This window comes from Panthera onca, chromosome D4 (assembly GCF_046562875.1).
Source record: "Panthera onca isolate mPanOnc1 chromosome D4, mPanOnc1 haplotype 2, whole genome shotgun sequence".
Taxonomy (NCBI): domain Eukaryota; kingdom Metazoa; phylum Chordata; class Mammalia; order Carnivora; family Felidae; genus Panthera; species Panthera onca.
Genome location: NC_138351.1, coordinates 42372746 through 42396943, shown reverse-complemented (window position 1 = coordinate 42396943; position 24198 = coordinate 42372746). Strand labels below are relative to the sequence as shown.

The 24198-nt window shown below is 38.3% G+C and overlaps 1 protein-coding gene across 12 annotated transcripts in view; it reads left to right on the top strand.

Moving 5' to 3' along the window:
* BNC2 (basonuclin zinc finger protein 2) overlaps positions 1-24198 on the top strand; it is a 433693-nt gene that overhangs the window by 159414 nt on the left and 250081 nt on the right. For 6 of the 12 annotated variants that reach the window (XM_060609708.3, XM_060609702.3, XM_078436772.2 and 3 more), the window contains one exon: positions 20470-20553. The exons of 4 other annotated variants lie outside the window; for them this stretch is intronic. In XM_060609708.3, the coding sequence (XP_060465691.1) occupies positions 20470-20553 (84 nt within the window). Of the gene's footprint in view, positions 1-3040; positions 3715-20469; positions 20554-24198 lie in introns of those variants that run through there. 2 more of the 12 variants (XM_060609704.3, XM_060609707.3) reach the window with 2 other exon arrangements.

Genomic DNA, 24198 nt, shown 5'->3' with positions numbered 1-24198 from the left:
CATTATTCCCTCTTAATGTGAAATACTTGAGAATGCATTTTCTCAGTCCCCTGACATCTACCCAGTGAGGGCTCGCATTGTACTTTTCAAGTGGCATTGATTTGTTAAAGCGCTGAATTAGCATCTCTGGCCAGCGGCTTGATCCACTGTGCTGTTGTGGGGCTCCAGTTCCTCCTCTCTCCCCCAGCCATCCCCTTTTTTCCTTCAGGCTCCCTCTTCTTTTCTCTCCCTTTCCCTGCTTCTTTCCACTTCACTCCTCCCAGCTCATTCCTCCACTCTTTTTCTCTCACCCCCTTTTTTTTTGTTGTTGCTTGCTTTTCTTTCAGTCGGATTTCATCCACACCATCTCCTTTTTCTTCATTCCCTCCTTGATCCACACATCTCCTTTTCTTATCTCTTGCCTCTGAGGTTTGCCTTAACTCAGGGTTAGCCTGTTAACTGCCTGGGTGTGGGGTAGTGGTAGTTGATTTAGCCAATCCAATGGCTCCAAGTGGACTCTTTTTGAAAGGAATAAATGAACTTGTGTTTGTGCTCCTTGTAATAGAAGTCAGTGAGAAAAATCTCACCTATTTTGCTTTCTAGAAATTAAAAGGTAGCTTACAAAACTTTTAAACTTGTATTTTTAAATGCCATTGCACATGGTAAGGTTTTCTTTTGGTTAAGAGGAAATGAAGATCACCAACGGTTATCACAGATTTGATCATCTCTAATGTACCCACCAAAATAAGTTAATATTTCTATAAAACTTGGATTTTTGCAACTTTTTGCATTTCAGAGAACTGATAGGACTTTATTTTCTAGCAAGTTCTATGCTGTTGATATTTCATATAAAATATTTTCATTGTGGTATTTGTTCCATGCTGTGGTTTCTGCATTATGATGCATCACTGTATCAGTGGAGCAGTGACTACATTATAAAATTGCTTGACAATTTGTTGAGAAATAGAATGAGATGGATTATCGCTTTTTTGAGTGATGTATCTCAAAATTCCAGAGGTCTTCACAGGAAATGCATCACAATCGAGAGGATTTAACATGCCTCTTGTAATATTCACAGACCTTCACTCTTTTCTTTCTCTGAATGTTTATACTAGATACTTTGGGATCACTGTATTGGTTAATTTGATACCATCAAAAAAGTGTATCTGTCTGGATTTAAAGAGAAATTATCCTTTATAATTTTAATCTCATATCTTGACTTAGTGCTGTCTTCAACTTTACTAGGTTTCCCAATAAAACATCGGAATTGGAATATGAATATATGTTGATGTCAGGTAACTTGAAAAAAATCATGTATTTATTACTGTTTTAATACAGATTAAAATGAGTTTATTTCAGCACTTACATTTTGAAATGGAAACATTTAATATAGGTTTTGATAATCTTTGATAAGCTTCTCTGTTGGGTTGATCTCCCACCCTCCGTCCCCCAAGTCAAATATAATTCCTCTTTTTTTTTGTATCAATTGCTGTCCTCCTGTCTAGAATTAGCATGGCTTGGCTAAGGTGAAGGGATTAGAATGACTTTTCAAGGCCTGATAATGTCTGTTTAAAGGAAAGAAAAAGAAGAAAATTCTTTTAACTAGGGCTTAAGACTAATTCCAACTACTAAGGAGACAAAAATTACTCTAAAGAAGACAGTTTGGTTTTATTTTACATGTGCATGTTAACTTGCTTAGAGATGATCATTTTGTATTTTAGATTATTCTCTTCCATGAAATAAGATGTTCTTCAGTTGTTACTGAGGAGAGCACATGGCCTTACTCAAGGAGATTAAAGCTGGAACACCTTCTGCCTTTTGTAGGGATAATTCGCAGCTTACCTGGCTGTAGTTCAAGGTCAAGGGCAAGCAGGAGAGCTCTTTACAACTGCCTGGGACTATAGCAGAAAGTAGGAATAATAAAGCCAAAATAATAGGGCAAAGTTGAAAGTGAAAGTGCCCCATATGAAAATAGTTAATGATCAGAAAAGTAAAAAAAAAAAAAAATCTGGAAGGCATACTTTTTAAAATTTTTTTTTTTTTTTCAACGTTTTTAATTTATTTTTGGGACAGAGAGAGACAGAGCATGAACGGGGGAGGGGCAGAGAGAGAGGGAGACACAGAATCGGAAACAGGCTCCAGGCTCCGAGCCATCAGCCCAGAGCCTGACGCGGGGCTCGAACTCACGGACCGCGAGATCGTGACCTGGCTGAAGTCGGACGCTTAACCGACTGCGCCACCCAGGCGCCCCTGGAAGGCATACTTTAATAGTGGAAGAAAAGTTGAGGATGAAGAAAAAGGTTTTGGGGGGCAAAATGATGGTATCTGATAACTTACAAAATTAGTAAAGATACTGTTGTGATTGGTTGTAAAGGGCCAAATTGGCATCAGAACAGAGTTAAAAAATAATGAAAACATTTAAAAACTTTTAAGACTTAAATTTTTCGTCTGATTATCATCTATTTTTCTTTGATTTGTCAATTATGCTCCCTGGAAGGCAGAAATCTCTGCACCAGTAATAAATCAATGAACCTAGAGTTATTTTTTTTTTTAAATCTAATTCGTTACTTGCTTTGTGTGAAATGGTTAAGTGTGGATGTTTTAGAATTCAACACCTTTGAGTTTTTCTCTAATATTCTCAGGAGAAATCAGAATTATTTCTGTTTTTGTATTTTGTAAATCTAAATTAAATGTCACTTAAATGCAAAAGAACTGGCGGCTTTGATAAGTAGTCCCAAAAGCAAACCATTTTGTCAGTAATCATAATCTAATTATGAATGCAAATGCAAAGTTTGTTTTTTAAAAAGTCCTGAGCAAACAAAGGAAACAGAAAAGCAGACCACTCTGGGACACAGAGAAAAAGCATCCCCACACTTAAACCTATGACTTTCAATAGTAGCAGTAATAATAAGAACTCTTGGCATCCTCCCAAGTCCTGTTGAGAGGGAGCAGCAAATGGCCTGCGCAGTGTGTGGCTCTGCAGAAGTTCCAGAGTGACACATGCATCACAAGCCGGTCACAATGCGAAGGGTCAAGGGTCATGTTCAAGAGCAGGGTGTTGCTGGATGAGGCTGAGGAAGCAGAGGTGGCCCCTCTGTGCTCACTGTGTGGGTCTGTGTACTCCTTTCCCGTCAAAGCTGGCTCAGCACGGCCAAAAAAGCGGTTCCTTGGCAGGGTTTAATGGCAGGATGATGTAGTCTGTTGTGACTAGTGCATTCCTTTCAGGTTAAACTAGGGAAATGGCATTGTGTTAAAATTCCAAGTCGCATGAATGTTTTATTGCCACAGTGCATTTAGCCCTCTAGGGGAGTGTGTGTGGCGGCGGGTGGGGGTGACTTAGAGACTCAGGAACTATCAGAAGAACACTTCCCTTGGAAAATTTTACCCACCAGCATGAAGCTGATTTGCTGTGATGGTCACTTAGAAGGGTTTCGCTTTTTCCTAAACTGTGGCTGTTTAAAGTCTTGCAGTCTGGACAATTAACAGCTGAAGAAAATATGACAAGACACACGCAAAGAGGTTGGGAGATAGAGAGGAGGAATGCGCCAGAAAGGAGCTGAGCTGCCTTCTTGTGTAAACTACCCGAGCAAGAGCCCCCTCCCCCGGCCTTGGTCCCTGTCTCCCCCCCTCCCCGTCCCCCCCCCCCTTCCCCAGGCTGTGTTTTGCTGTCTGCCTGAAGGCCAAGAGTGATCTGTTAACCTTGCACCACTGACTGGGAGGCCACTGCAGCTCATGGTACTGTATGTTACCATTACTACTCCCTCATTCCTTTCACTGGCTAGTCTGGTTTCTTTTTTTTTTCTTTTTTTTTTTATTAACCATTTCTTTGTAATAACGGTTTATATTTGTTAGAGGGATACAATTTCAGAATGCAGAAGGTCCAGTTTAAACAAAACAAACTTCAGTATGGTGCTTGTTTTTTTCCCCCTTGGTGTTTAGAAGGGGTAAACTGAACCATTCTAATTCATTTGCAGCCAGAGGTTTCCAGTGTGATTTAAAATCAGGAATTCTGGAAATAGGGCAGTTTAAAAGATGCAAGTCATCTGGGCTGTGAGTCTTGTAAAGGGACTTTGTTGTGAAACCACGTGAGCATCTTCAGGGTTTTAGGACATTTTCAGGCTTTCCAGTTGTATCAGATTTATCCACTTTGCAGATTTGCCCCCACCCCAGTCCCTCTCCAGGGGACACTCTAGCCTTCTCATTCGCTGTTCCAGTTGTTTTAGGCTTACAGTTAGCTGAGGGTGTGTATGATTTGACTTTGGTTGTAATTGTGCATGTTACATGTAACTCTCAGGATTGCTTCACGATTTATCTGACTCCAGTTAATTTACAACAGATTAAAGTGCGGATGTATGAAACAGCCTTCTGACTTTACATTGTGACTTTATAAAATATTCATGTGCCTGATTTTTTCCCAGTGAATAGGAGAAATACGGATTTTCTTGGGCTTACCTAAGTAAAGATACCATAATAGTTTGAATTTTAATTTTGAATTGCCTTTTAGTTTCTCTTTACTTTCAAACCTTAATACTTTTTTGTTTGCATGTTCTTGTGATGTGTCATTTTTCTTCCTGTTAATAATGCATATATATATACGTATATAGAGTTGTGTATGTGTGTGCCTGTATGTCCACAGACCTTCTGATCACTGTCAGATACAAGGAAAAACTTGTAGAGTTGTTAAACTAAGATAGTTTTCTCTTGATAAATAAGTTATTTTTTAAAATGTTATGTACTAGAAATTTATATATTTTTATGTATTTCTGTGAAGTGGTTTATATACTTCTGTCAGGTGATGATTTTGTCCAGATAGACCTCTGAGTTTAATCGGATTAATGCTATCTGTATAATGGTTTGTTCTTTACAAACAGATACATTCATTGTCTATGGGAGGTCTTAAACCAATAAACAGTTAACTCTGTAGTAAGAATCAAGATTTATGTATGGATGCGGCACTTCAGAATTTAGATGAATTGATTAGATACTTTACGTAACATCCTAAAGAATACTCTAAACTAAGAATTCTTTCTTTTTACTCTGTTGGATGTAAGTGATGTAAGTGATGTTGGGAGTTTTCTTCTGGTGATTTTTGTTTTTAGTTGCAGATTTTATAGTGCACTTTTCAGAAGAATATTAAACTTACTTTGTGTTGGAGTTTTTTCCCTGTTACAGCCAGTTTCAAAATTAATTCTTTATCCTAAATAGTAGAAAAACTCTTTAACACTGCCAAACTTGGGGGAAAAAAATCTATCATGTACATTTAGATTGTCTAAAAATATATATGTTATCTTGATCATGGAAGCAGTTTTTTACTATAAAAAGGATGTTGTGGTTATTTCAACCTTTTCCAATTTGATTTATTAAAAATTTTCCTTCATAATCCAAGAGGAAAAAAGAATTACTCCTATATCATATCTAATAAGAAAATTAAAGTTGATTTAAGATTTTTAATATCAGTACTTGTTCTCTCAGCATTTTCCTGGCCCCATTGTATCTGACATGAGTGTTTGGTATTGCAGAACTCGGGAGTAAGATTAAAAGATGGGACCTGACTTCAGAGTCTAATGTTGCCACTTAACTAGTCTTGTGACCTTGGATAAGTCACTGTAATTCTAGTCTTTATTTTCTTCAATTTTGAAATGGGGAAAAGAACAATTAGCTTGAGGATTTGTCAGGAAGATGAAATGAGATAACACATGGGAAACTTTGGGACCCAGTAGGTATTGAGTAAACTGTATATCCCTTTCTTTCAGCTTGCCCTTGGGAAGCTTGAATTTGGGGGAACAATGAGGTAAATTTAAATGAAATGTTTTAATATCTTCAGTTAAAGGAAGGGAGGGTAGGCATTGGCAGACACTTTTTTTCTTTTATTTTTTTCCCTTTTTCGATTTTTTTCCCTTTTTTTGGTTTTTTGTTTTTGTTTTTGTTTTGTTTTCTGAGAATCCTCTTGTGTCATCCATTAGTTTTGCATTTTTGCCACTCTGCACAGTTCTCACCAGGTTGGCCTTTGTGGATGTCAGTACATTACTGTTATTTCTGTGATACCAGTTATGGTTAGCTCTAGACTGGAGGCAAAGTTGGGAAATTCTGCTGAGTTCTGTGGACATCTGTATCATCACTTCTAATCATGTGCCTGAATGGAAGCTTCCTGCCTTATTATACTCATTATCATTATCATTTGGTAGTAGAGCTTGAAGCTTGATTGTGTAGATAAGACCCCCACCTCTGTCCCTGGCTTTGTGAATATTCACTTGTGTTCATGGAATTAGGGTCATACTAAAGCTGGTAGTGTTTACACCTCTCAGAATCAAACAAAATAGTAGCAAGCAACATACATGTACATCTGCACAATATTTTATCTTCATTTATAGTCTTGCATAGGGCTTGAGAACTATTGAGCAAAATGTGCTGCTTTTAGTGCTTTTTAAGCCTGTATTATGTTTTATCAGAAGTAATTGTGTTCTCCTGTGTGGTACTTCAATATTGTTACAGATGACCTTTGATTAACATTGTTATTTTGCTTAACATCTAGTTTCTTTTAGCCAATCCTAGTTTGAACATACTGCATCTTCAGATCTAAAATAAATATTTGGCTTAGCATTTATTTTCATCTGTTACTAACAGTAAAAGAATGAGGATTAAAAACTAACAACTTCATAGCTACCTCTTAGCTCAGCTGGTGTGCTAGACATGGCACCCATGTTATCTTATTCAGTTATTAAAAAGCATTCAGGGCAGGTACAGTTATTTTTTTTACAGATGAGGGAATAAAGTTCCAAAATCTGTAACCAGAAAAGTTTACCCCAAAGTCTTTGCTTTTTCCTCTGTCTTAATTTTTAATCCATCTGTAACTTAAGGCAGCTATTAAAAAAGAAAGAAGAAAAACAGTAGTTGTACAATCTTCTGGGGATTTTCTTCTTTCAAATTAAATTTTATAAGGAAGTCAATATGTAGAACTGACAAAAATCAGAGGTGCTTTAAATGGAAGGGGTACAGCTACAGAGTCCTATGTTTTAGGCCTCTACCAGAGATCCATTGACTACCTGATCAGAAAACCAAAGCCTAGTACTCCCACACTTCCAAAAACGAAGGCACAGCAAAACCTTAGTTTCCCCATCTGGGAGTTAAGGGTTTTAGTTATTATGAGTTTGGAGGTGCAGTTATGGGGAATTCATAGGAAAAGCCAATATCTGCATAATTTTATTATATTTTTAAGTTTGTTTTTTTTTTTTTTTTTTTTTTTTTTGAGAGAGAGAGGGAGAGAGAGTGCGTGAGCACAAGACAGGGAGGGGCAGAGAGGAGAGACAGAATCTCAAGCAGATTCAGCACCATCAGAACAGAGACAAATGTCAGGCTCAAACCCATGAACTGTGAGATCATGACCTGAGCCTAGATCAAGAGTCAGACCTTAACCAACTGAGCCACCCAGGCGCCCCTGTCTCTGCATAATTTTAAATTTTTTTAATGTTTGTTTATTTTTGAGAGAGAAAGAGACAGAGTGCGAGTGGGGAAAGGGCAGGGGGAGAGGGAGACACAGAATCCAAAACAGGCTCCAGGCTCTGAGCTGTCAACATAGAGACAGAAGCAGGGCTCGAACTCAAGAGCTGTGAGATCATGACCTGAGCTGAAGTTGGACGCTTAACTGGCTGAGCCACTCACGCGCTCCTATGCATAATTTTATTTTTATTTTTATTTTTTTAACGTTTATTTATTTTTGAGACAGAGAGAGACAGAGCATGAACGGGGGAGGGTCAGAGAGAGAGGGAGACACAGAATCCGAAACAGGCCCCGGGCTCTGAGCTGTCAGCACAGAGCCCGCCGCGGGGCTCCAACTCACAGACTGTGAGATCATTGACCCGAGCTGAAGTTGGATGCTCAACTGACTGAGCCACCCAGGCGCCCCTATGCATAATTTTAAAAGAGAATATATCTAAGAGAAAAATAGTATAAGTTAAATGCCAATGTAAAAAAAAAAAATTAGTTATGTCATTGTACAGCTTTTCACATATTAATTTTCAGGGCATAGATTTTGTTTAATCCATAGCAATGAAATAATTTTACTGTGGGAAAAGTCATAAAAGACCAAGTCACAGTTTTCTGTCTAACTGGAGTCTGTGTCTACAAATATATCCATACTCTACTTCAGTATGAAAGTTTTTGGGCTTTATATTTGCTATCTGCAAAGGTATATACGTATATATGTGTAAGTGTAAAGATGAAGAATATTGATAGATTTAACTGAGAAGATAATGTAGAAAACACTATTTAAAATAAACTGCTTGTAAAACAAATTAATTGACATGGTAATTTTGTAATATCTTTATAAACCAGGAATTTCAAGTTTTCTAACTTGTTAAATTTATACTGGGATTTTATATAGTACTTCATTAGAAATGTAATTTCTATTTCATTAGCTAGTGTGGTGGGAAGAGTCTAGACTTTTGAGGCAGATTTATCTGCATTTCAGTTTATCTCTTTTTTATGTGACTTTGGAAAAGTTTTGTAACCTCTCTGAACCTCAGTTACTTCACTTATAAAGTGGGACTTAGAAATCATGCCTGTAAAGTCTGGCACAGAGAGAGTGAGCTGTTTTGGTTGTTATTAGCAATTTCTCCTTCTGTTATTCTTGTGGTTAGTTTTCAAGCCTTATGCGGTGTTGACTTAGCGTCTCATTATCAGTGGTGGTACTCGGTTCTTAGTATTTGTATCATGTACATACTTGGCCTTTTCATTGCTGGTTTAAAAAATACTTTTGTTGAGGAAAATGAAGATGGAGACAGATCTCTCCTTTCTTACTCTTCACTGAGAATCAGCCACTGAGCAGCATAATTCTAAAATCTTATGTGGCTTTTGGGTACTTTATGAACCTTTTTATGGTAACCCAAGTAAGACACTGATTGAATTAATACATTTCCATTCAGAGGACTATTCTGTTAACCTCTCTTCTTCCTAACCCATGCATGCTTTTGCAGGGGACTTTTTCCATCCTAACTGAGGTTGCTATATAAAGTGGGAATGCCAGTGCCTAGATATGCAGGCTATTGGTAAGCCTAAGAGCCTTTTTGTCTTTAAAACAAAGAAAAAAGAACAATTAAAACAGCAAGAACAAAACTAGAAGCCTGCCCAAACCAAAAAATACAAAAAAAAAAAAAACAAAAAAACCCAAAAAAACACAACCTTTTATTTTCTGAAAAGCTTAGTGCTTTTTAAATGCAGAATCTAAACTCTGCACCTTGATTTTAATTTATAATAGTTTAAACTTTTTTTATAGTGTTGGTAGAAAGGATATACTCATTTTCTACAGATCTGATTAAGTAAACTGCAGAAAGGAAAAATAAAAACTTTCTGAAAAGCTACCACCAAGGAACCATTTCATTAACATCTTTTTAGTCATATTTTCATTTGCAAAGGAAGGATAGGTGTCAATAGCATAAAAGGATTATGGATACATGACTTGCATTTTAAATTTTACTCAGCCCTATCATAGATAACTTTTTATGTCTGTAAATCTAGATGTCCATCATAATTTTTAATGGATTCCTAGTAAATCATTGTACCATAATTTATTTAATGGACTCTTGGTTTGTGGACATTGAGATTGTTGGCAGCTCTTTTCTTTTAAAAGGAGTGTTGCTTCAATATGCACACTCTTGTTTGCACTTGTATTCTTACTTCCTAAAGATGAATTCTTAAAAGTGGTGTTGCTGGGGAAAGAGGTATAATTTTGCAGTTTAAAACAAAATTTGGTAAACCTTTTCTATAAAGGAATCAAGACTAAATATTTTAGGCAGCCATGTGGTTTTTCTATCAACTATTCAATTCTGTCTTTGTAGCCAGTCATATAGGCTGTATAAAGGCATAGGTGTAACTATATTTCAATAAAACTTTACTTACAAAAGTAGATCACAGGGTAGCAGTTGGCCCAGAGGCTGTAGTTGTCTACTCCTGGCCTGAAACAGAGGAGACACTGATGGGAGATGGAAATTTATCTCCGGTTGGCTATATGCTTCTCTCATAATATCTTAGAAATGTGTTCCTATCTCAGGGCAGTGTAATGGGTTGAGTACTTTCTTTCCAGGTATATGGCAATCAATACATGTTTTAAAGATCTTATTAAAGGAGGTTTTCATAACTGCTTCTACTTCAAAGCCTAGTAAATTTTAAACTAAGAGGCTTTATATGCCAGTATTTATTTTTATCATTCTTACGTTAGATTTCAGGATATGTTGACAACTTACGGGGCAGAGAAACATCTCTTACATTTATATTGTAGAGAAAGTGTTGTACATTTTCTCATCTCTAGAAGATTGCTTTGATGGAGTCAGGTTTTAGAGGTATCCTCAAGTAAGCTGGACGGAGAGTCCAGCAAGAGAAGTTATTATTTCCATGGAAACATGCCACAAATCAACAGGGTGACATTGCATTAGTTACTGAATCTTTACAGGCCAAATTATACTCAGAAGAATGCTCTGTGCATAAATAGTAACCTCCTTGCATCTTGAATTTCTATAAAATAGGAATTATTGGCCCTTAACTGCCTTAAGGGTGTTTGTTGAAGATCTGGTGGAATAAAAGTACAGTTAAAATCACTGTATTTGTAGCATTGGCTTACTGGTGCCACTATGAATTTTAAGAGATTTATTTATTATTTATTTTGCATGTATTTGTTGACTATCTGCTGTGTGTGTGAAGCAGTGTGGTAGGCGCTATGGGGGAATACAAAGAGAAATAAGTTTGTTCCTGCCCTTAAGGAAAGAAAAACATATTTACAGTCCAAAGTTGTGTAGTGCTGAGATCCCTAAAGGGTGGTAGAACACTGGGGGAGGAGGTCTCTCCTGCCTGGGGGTATCAGAAAACTTCCTAGAAGGAGTGGCATTGGAAAATAGGAAGATTTCAAAAGTATAATGCAAGACAAGGTATTCTAAAAAGAGCAGCATGAAAACTATGTCACATTAGGAAAGTCCAAATCAGTATGCAAGAGACATCCAGTAGTCTAATTAGACTGTCTATTAAGTATTTGCCATGAAGGAGGAAGAAAAGATAAAGCTGGAAAGGCAGGGTAGAAAGAGCTAGGTTGCAGAGGGCCCGGAAGAAACTTTAATTGGTAATTTGTGGGGAAATCTAAACATCATCTAGGAGAATATGTTTGACAGTTGGAGTGGTGATACATGGCACTGGTTGATGAGTGTGAAATGATAAAGGTGGTATTATCACTTTAAGGGTTATGGCAAAGGTCTTAGCATGTACTTGTTAGAAATGATCTGGAAGGAGAGAGATCTGTGTGTGCGTGGTGGGGGGAGGCAGCTGAAGAGCTTGAAAAGGAAGAATGGATAGGCTTTCAGTAAACCCATTTACTGGATTTGGGAAATAAGGCTTTTAATCATGATCTGTGGTTCTGAGTCTCTGTTGATAGGATTATGATGATAACATTGCCAAAGACAGAAGTTAGGGGAGAGCTGTAGTAGACAGCTGTAGAGACAGGATTGCAATGAACCTGTTTGCTTTGCTTGTTTGGCTCCAGGTGTTAACGGACACTTGGAAATTTCTAGTGGGAGCTTGAAAGTGCAGGACTAAAATTCACATGAGAGGTAATGAATGGGGAGGGATTTGGGAGCAATTCTCATTCAAGTGGCCCATGAAACCTGGGAAAAGCATCACATCACCAAAAGGGAAGCCTGTAAAGAGAAAATGGTGTGTTATAGCATTACTTATCATTAGGTAACTTGGTGACATAAGTAGCTCTTTGTGTGAGGCTACTAACACCAAAAACAAACAGAAAAGAAAATTATGTGTTTTATCATTTATAAAGCATTCTGTTGTCTACTAAGCTGCTTCTTTTAGCCTCTAAAGCCACTAGATTTTAGCAGTAAAAAATATTTGAAAAATTACTTTGTAAGATTCCCCAAGGAAAATCTAAGAAACTCTCTTTTACTTTCTCTTCTCACCACTTGCTGAGACCCCCCCCCCCCCCCCCCCACCTCCCGTAACAAAGCAATGACCCTGATAGGAGGGATTTATATTCACTTTTTAGCTGTCTGGTGCCGAGTATAGTACAGCATTTCATCTCCCCTAGATCTCACCCCAGTTAGGATCAGTGGACTTGGGATGGGGTGTAGGGGCTGTGGTTAGTGGGAGGGTGGACACTCTGTAGAAATCAACTTTGTACATTTTTAGGCATTTTCTCTTTTTGGGCTGAGGTCCTCAGCAGGCTTGGAGGGGTATTGTGCAACACACAGTATGACTTATGTTTGAATTGGGAAAGTTTTTACTGTATGGAACAGCAAGACTCAATCTGCTTTCCCGTTCCTTTCTTATCATTACCTGTGTTCAAACTTTGCATGCAAAGAAAACCACGTTGATTCATTGATCTTTGGCATGCTGCATTATGCACTTTGGCAGCCTGGTAAAGGCTCCCCTGGCTCTCCTGTTTACAGTAGTCGGAATTCCTCTGGTCTGTTGATACAATTTGTGGCCTCCTTCAGCCTCACTCTTCATAGTGAGTCTGACTCCTGTCAAATGGGGCAAGGGGCTAGTCCAGAGAAATCTGTATCTCTAGACAACCACTGTGCATTAAATCTAGTTTAAGTGCTTTGTATTTTGCCTCTTAAGCCATGTATGGCTACTAAAAAAATTTTTTTTTTAACCATATAAGTTTAATGGAGATGATTTACTGGGTAACTTAAGACATTGAGTTTTTTTGGGGGGTAATATTTGTTTTCTCACTGTCTGGCACATAACAGTCTTGTATCTTATTTTCTCCCTCAGACTCCTTTTTCTGCTTTCTCACATACATTTTTTTTCTTTAATATTGTTAAACTTAGGGAGAAAAGAAGCCCTTTTGATTTGTACCATTTTGTGCCTCTAATGAAGTAAGATCAAGTAAAACACACCTATTTTCTTCAAAAGTAAATTCCTTTCTTAAAAAAAAAAAATAATGCCCCCCACTTAAAAAATTCAGTGGCTTCCTGATCATTACGCAAAATAGCCTCTTTCCCCTCATTAGAGATAGTTACGTAGTTACATTTATCCTCCTTCTTGATCACTGTGGAAAACCAGGGAGGGAAACTGAGTGAGTAGAACAAACCCAGTGGCTGAGTTCAAGGTTACCTGGATCATTTTAAAGTGCTTTCAGTTTAAATGCTAAAGTTAATGTTTATCCCCAAATCATCCTCTTCTGATGTTTGCAGCATCTGTGGAGTCGGACAGACCACTGCGCCAATGGCTAACTCATTTTGGCTTTCTTACTTAAGAGCCCCCTTTAGAGTAAGATTATGGGACACCCTGGAACTTATGCCCTGATGCTTTCTTCTTCTTCCTTCTCTCCTCTTCCTTACTTTTTAAAAGAGGCGTATGTTTTCTTTTTTTCTAAACATTTATTAAAACAATTTTTTTCTTCATGTTTATTTTTGAGAGAGTGAGCGTGAGTGCGTGGGGGAGGGGCAGAGAAGGGGAGACAGAGGATCCCAAGCAGGCTCCACACTGAGAGATAGCACTGAGCCCGATGTGGGGCTCAAACTCCCGAACCACGAGATCATGACCTGAGCCAAAGTCGGACACTTAACTGACTGGGCCACCCAGGTGCCCCAAGAGGCATATATTTTCTAAAACTAAGTTATCATCTAAACTGCCTTCCCAGTTATTATTTATTTTCTTGTTTATTTAGGCTAGTGATTCTCCGATGTTAATGCTCCTCAGCATCACCTGGCTGGCAGGCTTGCATAAACAAATGGCTGGGCAGCACCCTGGGTTTTGTCACAGTGGGCCTCAGGTCTTCAGTCCCAAAGGCATTTCAGACACGTTCCCAGTTGATGCTAATAATGTGGCTTGGATGAGGAATATACCTTGAACCACTTGCCTAGACTGTTGGTTTTTTCTATCCGTTTGCTGGTTTGTTCAGTTTTTTTTTTCCCCCCACCAAAAGGGTAGAGATTCTTCAGATTGTATTCGCTTATGTTTCCTGGAAGCTCTGTATATTTAATTCTTAGGTCAGGCTGCTAGCATGAAAGAGTACCCAGAAATTTGCCTTATGTTTTCATTGTGAAGGGCTTGGTTGGGGCAGGAGTGTGAGATGTGCGGCTTCTTGCTCCTTCCCCCAGTGAAGAATTTAATGCCCAATCTCTTACAGTTTCGACAGATCTTTATATAGACTTTCTCAACACAGCATTCTAGGAAGCCTTCTGAAGGTTGATTGACCTGGCCCTTAATTGAGACTAATTGAATAGATATTATTTTTTAGTTTCCCTAATTGTTTATATTATTCCTTTGATACTTGAGGTTTACTTCATCTCCCCCAAATCCCTCTCTTGGTCTCAAACTTCTCAGCTCTCATGAGAGTGTGTGCTGAGGGTGGGTGTGTGGGCCCTTATCATTTACTAGTACTGTGTCCCTACTGCATGCTTTATCTGTGTTATCTCCTTCAACCTAGCCAACCTTACACAGTAAAAACAATTATTCCCATTTTACGGATGCAGGAAACAAGGCTCTGGATTGGTATTTTACTGATCAGCTTTACAATTACTGCCTCTGAGGTTAAAGCCGAATTCTAACTCCCAAGCCAATGTTCTTTTCATATTACCTGCCTTTAGGATAGTTGGAGATGAGCCCTGAGTACAGAAGGAAACTTAACCAGGGCATATATAAGCATACTTGAAATTTCACTTAATGTCACTTGTCAGACTTGGCAATGTGGTGTATATGCCCATAAGCAATAGTCTGAAGTGTTAAATTTCCAAAATACTCAATTTACAAGAGTGATTGTAAACCAGTTGAAAAATAATCTGATTCTGTACTTTAAGTGTAAAGCCCGCATGGCACATTTACAAATAACTTCATTCACATTTTCTTCTTCAGTGCTAAAACCCCTGTAAATCAAGAATTGGATAAATAAGCCAACTCTCATATGGTAGGAGGCTTTTCTAGTGAAATACTAGCGTGGTAGTTGAGAGAACTTTGTTTTAATTTCAGTTTCACTCAATTTGTCAAATGTGGGGGAGGACTGTAGTGATGGACCTCAGTTTTCTTGTTTAAAAAGAGTATGATAGAAATTTTCGTCTCTCTTATTTGTCTGAGAGGGGAATAAATAAATACTATGTGTAAAGCCCTTTGAGGGCTCTGGAAGAAAGATTCTATGTAATTTCAACATTATTCATGGTCCATCAGGCTCTCCAGGGTGTCACCAGCAAAGAAAGATTTTTACATCCTATCCCACATTTACAGTATAAAACCAAGGTATTGTTTGTGGCTGTGAAAATCTCCTGTAATTGTGCCTGCAGGGGTGCTCCTATCACAGAGCCTAGGGCCCTGGCTCACCCAAGAGGACCAGCTCCCAAGGCAGAGGGAGAGTGAGCCTCAGTTAAACGGTACCTTGCTCCTGAGAGGATGTGCGCCCCCCCCCCCCCCCACAGTAATCATCTATGTCTGTCAACCTGTTGAGTAGCAGAATCACTTCCTTGACCCTTCTCTGCTCTCTGCCGCTTGATCCTGTAGTTCATTATTCTGAGATGACTCTAGAGGGGACTGTCCTCTGTCCTGCTCAGTTCTGTAATATGTCTCTCATTCTTACCGTGTTCCTATTGATACAACCCTGCCTCATCTAAGGCCTCTGTAAGAACTAGCATATTTCTGGCCATTCTGTATTGGAGACTGGATCAATACTGTTTCGACTCACCAGTTCCTTTCTGATTGTTAAGCAGTATTTTCATTCTTGAGCTTTAGGTTTTGTATACCTCTCCCTTCTGAATCTTAGGCTGGGGTTCCACAGCTCAGAAAGGTTAGGCCCAGATTGTTGTCCTTTAGTTAAATGGTAGCCTGAAAAATTAGGATGTAAGTTATCTGTACATCCAGCAACTTAGTGCATCTTCCTCTTTTTTATTTTTTGTGTTCATTTGTTTGTAGCAAATGTAGTGTTTAGTGTACATCTTTATCTTTACAGTGTTGGGTAATTAATTTATTTCTTTCTCTGCTCTTTCTCACAAGAGCTCCTGACTAGCTTATTGCCAAATCTGTTTCCCTTAATGGTCTTCCTGAATTCTTTGTGTTATCTGAGTAATTTTTCCTCTTGCTGCTTGGCATTGTCTAGCCACTGAAATTAGGCTGATTCTATCCATGCTTCTCTCTGGCTTGGAATGTGACAGAGCTTGTACCCAGCCATGTCCCTCAGTCTTCTGATGGGACTCTTTTTGGTTTTTCTCTCTCCTTCTCTGTGTTTTTTAAAACAAATTTTGTCTGTCCACTCTTTTCCAAGTTTTTCATGGGTTCAAATAGTTTCCCTCATCCCTGCAACTGCTAGACTGAAGTCACCAAAACACACACACTTCAGAACTGATCCAGGCTTGTGGCCAGCTTAACTGAAGAGTCTTGAGCTGACATGGAAGTTAGTTTGTTTATTTAGGCTCTGATTTAGTGCCTATCAGGCAAATGACTGATTTGCCTGATAGTTAATTTTTATAGTGCCTATCAGGCAAATGACTACCTGAATGTTTCATGTTTAAAAATGAAATTAAATTTCAAATGGGCTCTGACTCTGCAAGAAGCATCCCAAACTGTGTAATCCCTTTTCTTGGTAACATGTTTCATTTCTCAAGTTATCATTTCTGTGTCCCTTTGTTTCTTCCATTCGGTACACACACCTTCTGCCTCATTCAGTTTCAGTTGTTTTGAGTAGTAACTCCTCTTGTGGGGCTTTTTCAGTCTTCTTTTCAGAAGTCTGGCCCCTAACAATTTTTATGTGTGATCTCACTAAACAAAGAACTAGTGTGTGTGTGTGTGTGTGTGTGTGTGTGAGAAAGAGAGAGAGAGAGCGCGCGTGCGCGCGCGCGTGTGTGTGTGTGTGTGTGTGTGTGTATAGGAAGCCTGCCATATTTCCTCCCTGCCCCACAGAAAATGTGTTTTCTGGAAGCCCTTTTGACACTGAAGTGAATGCCCACTGGCCCTCCCTTGCTGAATTCCCCTGAGAGGGGAGAAAGGAGGAAAGAGAGGGAGGCCTTTATGCTTGTTGTCATATCTTTTGTTTCTGCTGATTATACACAAAGTAAGTTGTAAATAGCTCTCTCACACACCATGATTCCTTTGAGGTATGTCCTGGAGAGTAGATATGCACTCAGCTTCAGCTTACCCAGGGGATTTTAGAGGGTCCCTTTCAAGGCCTCTTACTTCCTGTTACAGTTCTAGCACAATGAAATTTAGATGAGTACCAGACAATTACCATTCTCATAATTAAACCTGTGGCATACTGTTCAGAAATATTAGCCGATGAGTTTAATATTTTTTATTGTTTTTAACATAAATGTTTTTATTTAATAGCAAAAGATACTAAAATGCAAAAAAGCATAAAAAAATATGATGTCCCCTTAGTCTTACCATTTTTCAGAGATAAAAACCACTGTGAAACATTTGTGAAAATCCTTATAGAGAACACCAGCATGAAAGAAAGCAGATTTGGAGTTCTCCAAATCAATTTAAATTTTATATTCCAGGAAAACCATGGTTAGGTACACACCATATTTTATTATCTTAATTTAAACTGGAGTGATAATAAGGAGCCAGACAATTTATGTCTGCTGTATCTGTCAGTCATGTTTTTGATCGCTTATAGCTAGCTGTCTCACTACTGAGGGTTGTAAATCAAAAGGCCTAATTGTCTAGGTGTGCAGAGTTAAAACTAATTAGGTTACCAACTTTTATATTTTTTGGTTTTTCCTTGGTATATTTTGATGAATTAAGAAACAGATATAGCTTGTTTTCCCCTTAAAATTTTTTTCTTTACCTGATAATGCCACTAAATGTAATGAAGGGGGAGGGAGAGTATTATTAAATGGTGAACCCATTAGTAAAGCTGCAGCTTTGTTTTAAATCTCAATTTCCTAATCTTTAAAATATGGGAGTCCATTTTCATGGATCCTGATGGCTTTTTTTTCTGCTCAGAAACTCTAGGATTCTAAGTTTTTGAGTGCTAAGTCACGTCCCTAGTGTAGTTCTTTTTGTGATTTGGATTGTTGAAACACTCTAGTAGCCTGGCACTGTTTTCTTCTAACTTATTCACAGACCTTTTTGTTCTCTCTCAGAAACTGTGTATTTCTAAGTGTCTGACGTTGTAATTGAGTGTAATTGTAGTTGTTTAACTTTCTCCTTTCCTCTCAAGAGTGTTTATAAAATGTATTCTGTGGGGCAGAGGGTGGTAAAAAGGAACTAGAAACTTAGTATTGGTGATACAGTCAAATACTAGTAAGGTAAGTGGGAATTTGTTTTGTGTACATAAAATAAAGTATTATTTACACTTAATTTACAATATATATATTCTGGCTCATGGAATCTGCTTTAATCAGTTAACTCATCATATATATTGAGGTTTTATAGGAAGCTGTGTGTTGGGTTTTCTTTTCCTGTGGAATATTCTAAGATGAATTTTTCCCCCAGTTCTTCTATTGCCCCATAGGGAGAATTACTGTTGCAGAACTCATTAGTGCCCCTCCATATGTCAGCTGAGGGGTGGCATCAGCATCAGCCTGCATGTGCCACAACACACATGCACAGTGTCTCTGCTCTTCTCCATGCCCCATTTCTTTCTCATTCCTCAAGTTAGAGGCTAAATTCCTTTCACATTGCTTATGTTGTCCTAGACCACAAAGCAAGTAGTAGGTCTTGATAACACACCTTCTCCACTTCCTTTGTCTTTTTTGTAATTTCTTTCAAATGAAACATCAGCAAATGCCTCTAGAATGTAAGCCACTAAATGCAACTATTGCATGTTTTTCATTAACTTCTTTGAAATATGTTCTGTCTTTTTATTTTTTTAAGAGGCCTCATGCTTTTTTTTTAAAGTTTTTAACAATTTATTTATTTTGAGAGAGAGGCTGGAAGAGAGAGAGAATCCTACTTTCAGTGCAGAGCTCAGTGTGGAGTTCGAACCCATAAACCATGGGATCATAACCTGAGCTGAAATCTAGAGTGGGGTGCTCAACCGACTGATCCACCCAGGCACCCCTGTTCTCAGTCTTGTCGAGCTAGTTACCTATACTGAAGCCTTGGTTTTGTTTTGTTTTGTTGTGTTGTGTTGTATTGTGTTTTGAATTGTCAAATGGAGATGCTCATATCCTGTAAGTTGCAAAGAAAAAAACAGGTTAATCTGCATGTAAGGTGCCCACAGGGTAGCATGACCGCAAGTGCTCAGTAAATGTGACTCTCTTCCTTCTCCTTTTGGGCTCCAGTGTGAAATTTGTGGGTAAAGAACAGTTAATTTCAAAGAAAGATGATAATCTGCCCATGTCACCTTAGGGACATAGGCAAGAAGAGAGAATGCAGGACTTGAAAGAAATTGGAGAGTTGGTCCTACAAATGAAGAATCGGCTCAGTGCTCTTTTTAAATATTAGTAATATTCAGTGAGGAACTTGCAAAGTGGACTTTATTGAAAGTTGTTTAGATTTAGAGAAGTGAACTGATTTGTGGGTCAAAAGAAGAGGGAAATACCTTCTAAGGCAGCATACTTGGCTGAAAACTTATCTCTGAGCAAAGAAAATTGACTGGCACAGATAATCCTAAGTGGAGTTAAAGCACAGAACAAAACAGCAGAGGTGGGCTCTGATGGGGAAAGAAGACAGGGTGAAGCTGATTGATGGACCAAGATTCTGAACTACATAGTTGTATGATTCATAAAAATAGTGTATGTTTGGAAATGCTGAGTAGTGATTCAGAGAAGTTTTTTAAAAAGCAGAAAGCAGGTTCAGGTGGAATCTAAATCCTTTTGTCTTTATCTCAGAAAAAATCTAAAATGAAGTAAGTAGGTGACAGTAGGTGACATTTTGGGATGAGATCAACTAATTAGCTAATTTAGTTTTGAAAGGGAATCTTAAGTGGCTTTCAGTGTAGAATTTTAGATATAGAGAAATGTTCTAAATTATAGTTGTTTTCTTATCATTTTTATTATGGAAACAGACATAAAATAAGCCTCTTCAATAAAATTTAGAGATAGTAAATAAATAACAAGTATTGATAAACAGAATCTGTCTGTGCTAACCTACTCCATGAATAGGAAAAATAAATTTGATCAGGTAAATGGTGAAAAGGAATATTATTCATTATAGAATGCAATGTTTTTCACTCTCACTTAAGCAAATTAAATGACAGAGGGGAAAAGAGTCACCAGTATCAAGAAGAGATTCTACATTTCTTTCTCTCTTTACGTTAACCTTCTCTGCTTTCATCCAGAGATATTTATATAATGCCTACTTTGTGCTACATGCTGTGGATACAAGGGGGAATAAAAATTTTGTATATCTTTTATTCTTGGAATTTACCTTCTGGTAGTTCATAAACTTGATTACATGGTATTTACAATATACTTGACATACTGAGTGTCAAAAACCAATGGAGTCATGATGGCCTGTTTCATACTTGCAGTTGGGATGTCCCTGCTTCTTTCTGGATCTAATGTGTTTCTGTGCAGTTCTCAGCAGCCTCCACATCCAGCATCTAACTTGGCCATGTTCCCCCAGGTTCCAGTGGCATGTGCTGGCAGAGTGCTGGGTGCAGACTTTTGCCCAAACCTGGAGGAGCCAGACCAGAGGCTGGAAGTCCAGGTTGGAGTCTTATTGCTTTATTAGTTGGGGGTGGTGTGACAGACACAGTGGTCCCTGAAGGCCATACAAGTATAGCAGGGCCATCAGGAGTTGGACAACTGTTGAGACAGGTGTAAAAGAGGAGCCAAGGTAGCATGTGTGCAATGAGAGGTCCTTTTCAGGATAAATTGTCTGTAACTGGAGATAATTAATTTACTCATTCAAGAAATGATACATACTGCAGTGGATAAGAGCATGGTTTCTGCCTCACTTGACAAAGTTACAGTGAGGCCTTTGTCAAGTTACTTTATCAAACTAAGCTTTAGTTTTCCCATCTATAAAACGGAGATTCACCACCCAAAGTGGTTATAAGGAGTAAGTGTTCTAACTTCTACCTGGTAGTTAGCAAAGGGCCTGGCACATAATGGGCACTCAGTAAATATTAGCTTTTATCTTTTAAAAGTATCATGTGCTCAGCACTGTGCTTGGCACTGGAGACACATGGTGAGCAAGTCATGCTTCCTGCATTATTATCCCTCAGGTCAGGAGAATAGAAGCCATTCAGCTGGGCACTGTATAGAAAAATATGATTTAATGATAAGTATCTTCCCTTTTCATGTATTAGGAGATATGTCCTGTGACACAATATTAAGTTTATTAATACAGTGAAAGTATTTACTTGGAATTCAGTTCATGTTATGTGGTCTTGGGAGATTAGAAGTAGTTTGGTGTATATCAGATTAAGAATGTAAATATGACATCATGGCCGAAGACCTAGCTCTGTTTTTATGTGCCTATTAGGATTTAAGGGATGTGTGTGCCAGTAATGCAAAGATACTGGCTGAAGTTGTAACATGGATGGCATCCCCTAGCATGAGCAAACACATAATATTTTTTTAGGGACTCCATTTGGCATCACTTTCTAAATTTTCAGACTGATGGGATGAGCATGGTAAGCTTGGTCTTAAAACATTTTTACTATTTAGACACCCCATATGAGACAGGAGAATAGTTTTAAAAATTGACTTCTTCACAGTTGGAGTGAAGGTAGAAGTGGTGGTAGGAGGAGGTTTCAGTTTTTGTGGTACTGAAGAGTATACCATCTCCTGCACACCTGCTCTTGGCCTAGGGAAGACCACCTGAGCTCTGCTGTGCCACAAGCTGGTACTGCCCGGGTGTTGTATGGCTATGGTACAACAGAAAAGCAGGTGTGACACATATGAGACATGATCATGTATTTCCCAGTTTTAGAAAGCTAACAGCTTGTGTGTGACACACAAATGCAGAGTGATGGAAGGCTTTTCATGGAGAGTGGTCTGATCCTTGACCTCCTTGGGTAGGACGAGTGATGTTCTTCAAACACATCACCTGGAATGGTCTGTCATGGGTGGTTGTTGGATAATCTGTTTGTGAACCTTGAGTTATGGAGCAAAAAGCAATGGGTTTTGCAGATGTGACTGCGTCAAATAAAACTGAAAGAGACCAATGGAGCATATTATTTTAACATACCAAGAGAGAAAATGTATATTTACTGGTTTAAGTGAAACCCTGGTTGTAGGTAGTTAAACATTTGTAGAGTTGACAATTCAGCACGGTCCTTGCAAAGAAGACCAAGCCCCTGGGCAAAGAAATGAGTCTCATTTTATTGGGCTCCTCCTTTTGCAACACTATTTTGGCAGACTGAGTGGAAAGGTTGATTCTATTCAAAGATAGTCAAGTACGGTGAATTGGTGGATTAACTGGGACCCATTTGAACCATTTCCTTCTCTTTTTTCCTCTTCTTTTCTAAATATGGCTTCCATACATTTTAATAATATCTGGTACATATCCATATTATGTCAGTCATAAAAAACCTGACACTTAATAATGTTCTTCACCGACTAACAATTTTGGGAGTAGTTTTTCGCTTAGAGTCCTTTCATTCTTGCCATGGCATGTGTTCTGGTCTTCCTCCCCCCTGCCCCAGGAACGAGCCATTTCTTAGTTTTTCGTCTAATTCTGCACTCCAGGGAACTCACTATAATACATGCCAGAGGCATCTATTTTTCCTACTTGGATCTCAGGCTGTCCCCCAGGGCCAGGCATTATATCCACTAGAGGATTTGCTGTTTGGCCTCTTGATTCTGAGAACAGCCTCTTGTACACCTCGATTTAGGAGCAATGGTTTATTTATATCCTTTCCTATGAAGGATTTTCATTTAGACATACAGTGCACCCATATCTGATTTACTTTTGTATTTTAACTGACATAATTTCTCATGACTGGTGGAGTTCCTTTCTGCTCTTACCTTTTTCCTTTTCACTCTTTTTTGCTATCCCTAAAATTTCAGATGGCTTAGCAACTTTATTGCTTAATAATCTCAAGATCCCTGACACTCTTTCATGAACGCATCTTTGGTTTTGAGTAACTTTTATCCTGGAAGTCTGTGTTTGACTTGACTTTTGCGAGGGTATCTGCTGGCTTTTTGTGTTAATATGCTTAACTTTGAAAAGTAGCTGGAAATCAAGACTTAGATTCACTGTCTAATTTTGTTGATTTTCCTCAGTGGTTTTTGAAGTGGGTATGAAACTGTGTACTTTGTTTAGCTTTGGAGGTTAACTGATATTAGCAAAAAATTGTGCTCTGATGTAGTTGTTTTCTAGGAAGTGGTTATTCTAGTTTAGACTTCCCTTAATTGCTATTAAATATTGTATTTTCAATCAGAGAAAAGTTACTTTTTGAGTCTAACTGTGCTTCATCCTGCATTAAGTTGTTACAGCTAACCCAACAGTTTCTTTCTTGGTTGGGAATTCAAGATGTGGGATTGACTTGATATTTTTCACCACTAAAGTGCTTAGAAAATTAGAGTAAATAATGAACCAATATTTCAGTACCAGATTAGACACAATTTACTGTGATGTTTCATAAACCACAGACTCCTTTCTTCTGTGAATGCGTGAAGGATCACTTTTTTTTTCCCAGACATACCGGGGTGCAAGTGTAAATTTCCATAAAATTTAAATGAGGTGCTTCCTGTAATTAATGAACAATTGTGGCTGCTCTCTAGTCTGCATTGTAATTAACCGTGATCAGGCTTGTTTAGTGATGACACTGTTCCTGTAATAATTTGACAAGCTACTGTGAATTTGCCAGGTTATTAAACAACCTGCAGCATTCACTTATGGAATCACAGGGATGAGCCTGGCGGCTGGCTGCTGCTAGTTAAATGCAGCGTAAGGGTGGACTGAAAGCTGCTTATTGAAGTCTATCGATCACCATGACCAGATTTAAATTCCTATGATTTTGGAGAAGTTAATTAATTTTGTGTGGGTTGTCTTGAAAACTTTTTATTGCATAATAAACCTGCTAGGGCAAAACTGGTCATTTTTATGAACTCATAATGAAGCCAGCAAATTTTCTATATTATTATGACCAACATGCACTATACAGAATCTGAGGTTTCCCCTTCCCACCCTATTAAACAGGTATAATTATTTAAAAAACAACAACAAGCAAATTCATTCACAACATTCCTCAAATACAAGTTCATTCTGTGTGTGTGTGTGTGTGTGTGTGTGTGTGTGTGTGTGTGTGTGTGTTAGAAACAGCAGATGACCTTGTGCTAAACACAGTCATGTTGCAGGTAGAGCGAGCCATCTAAGTGGACCTTATGTCTATGGTCACTA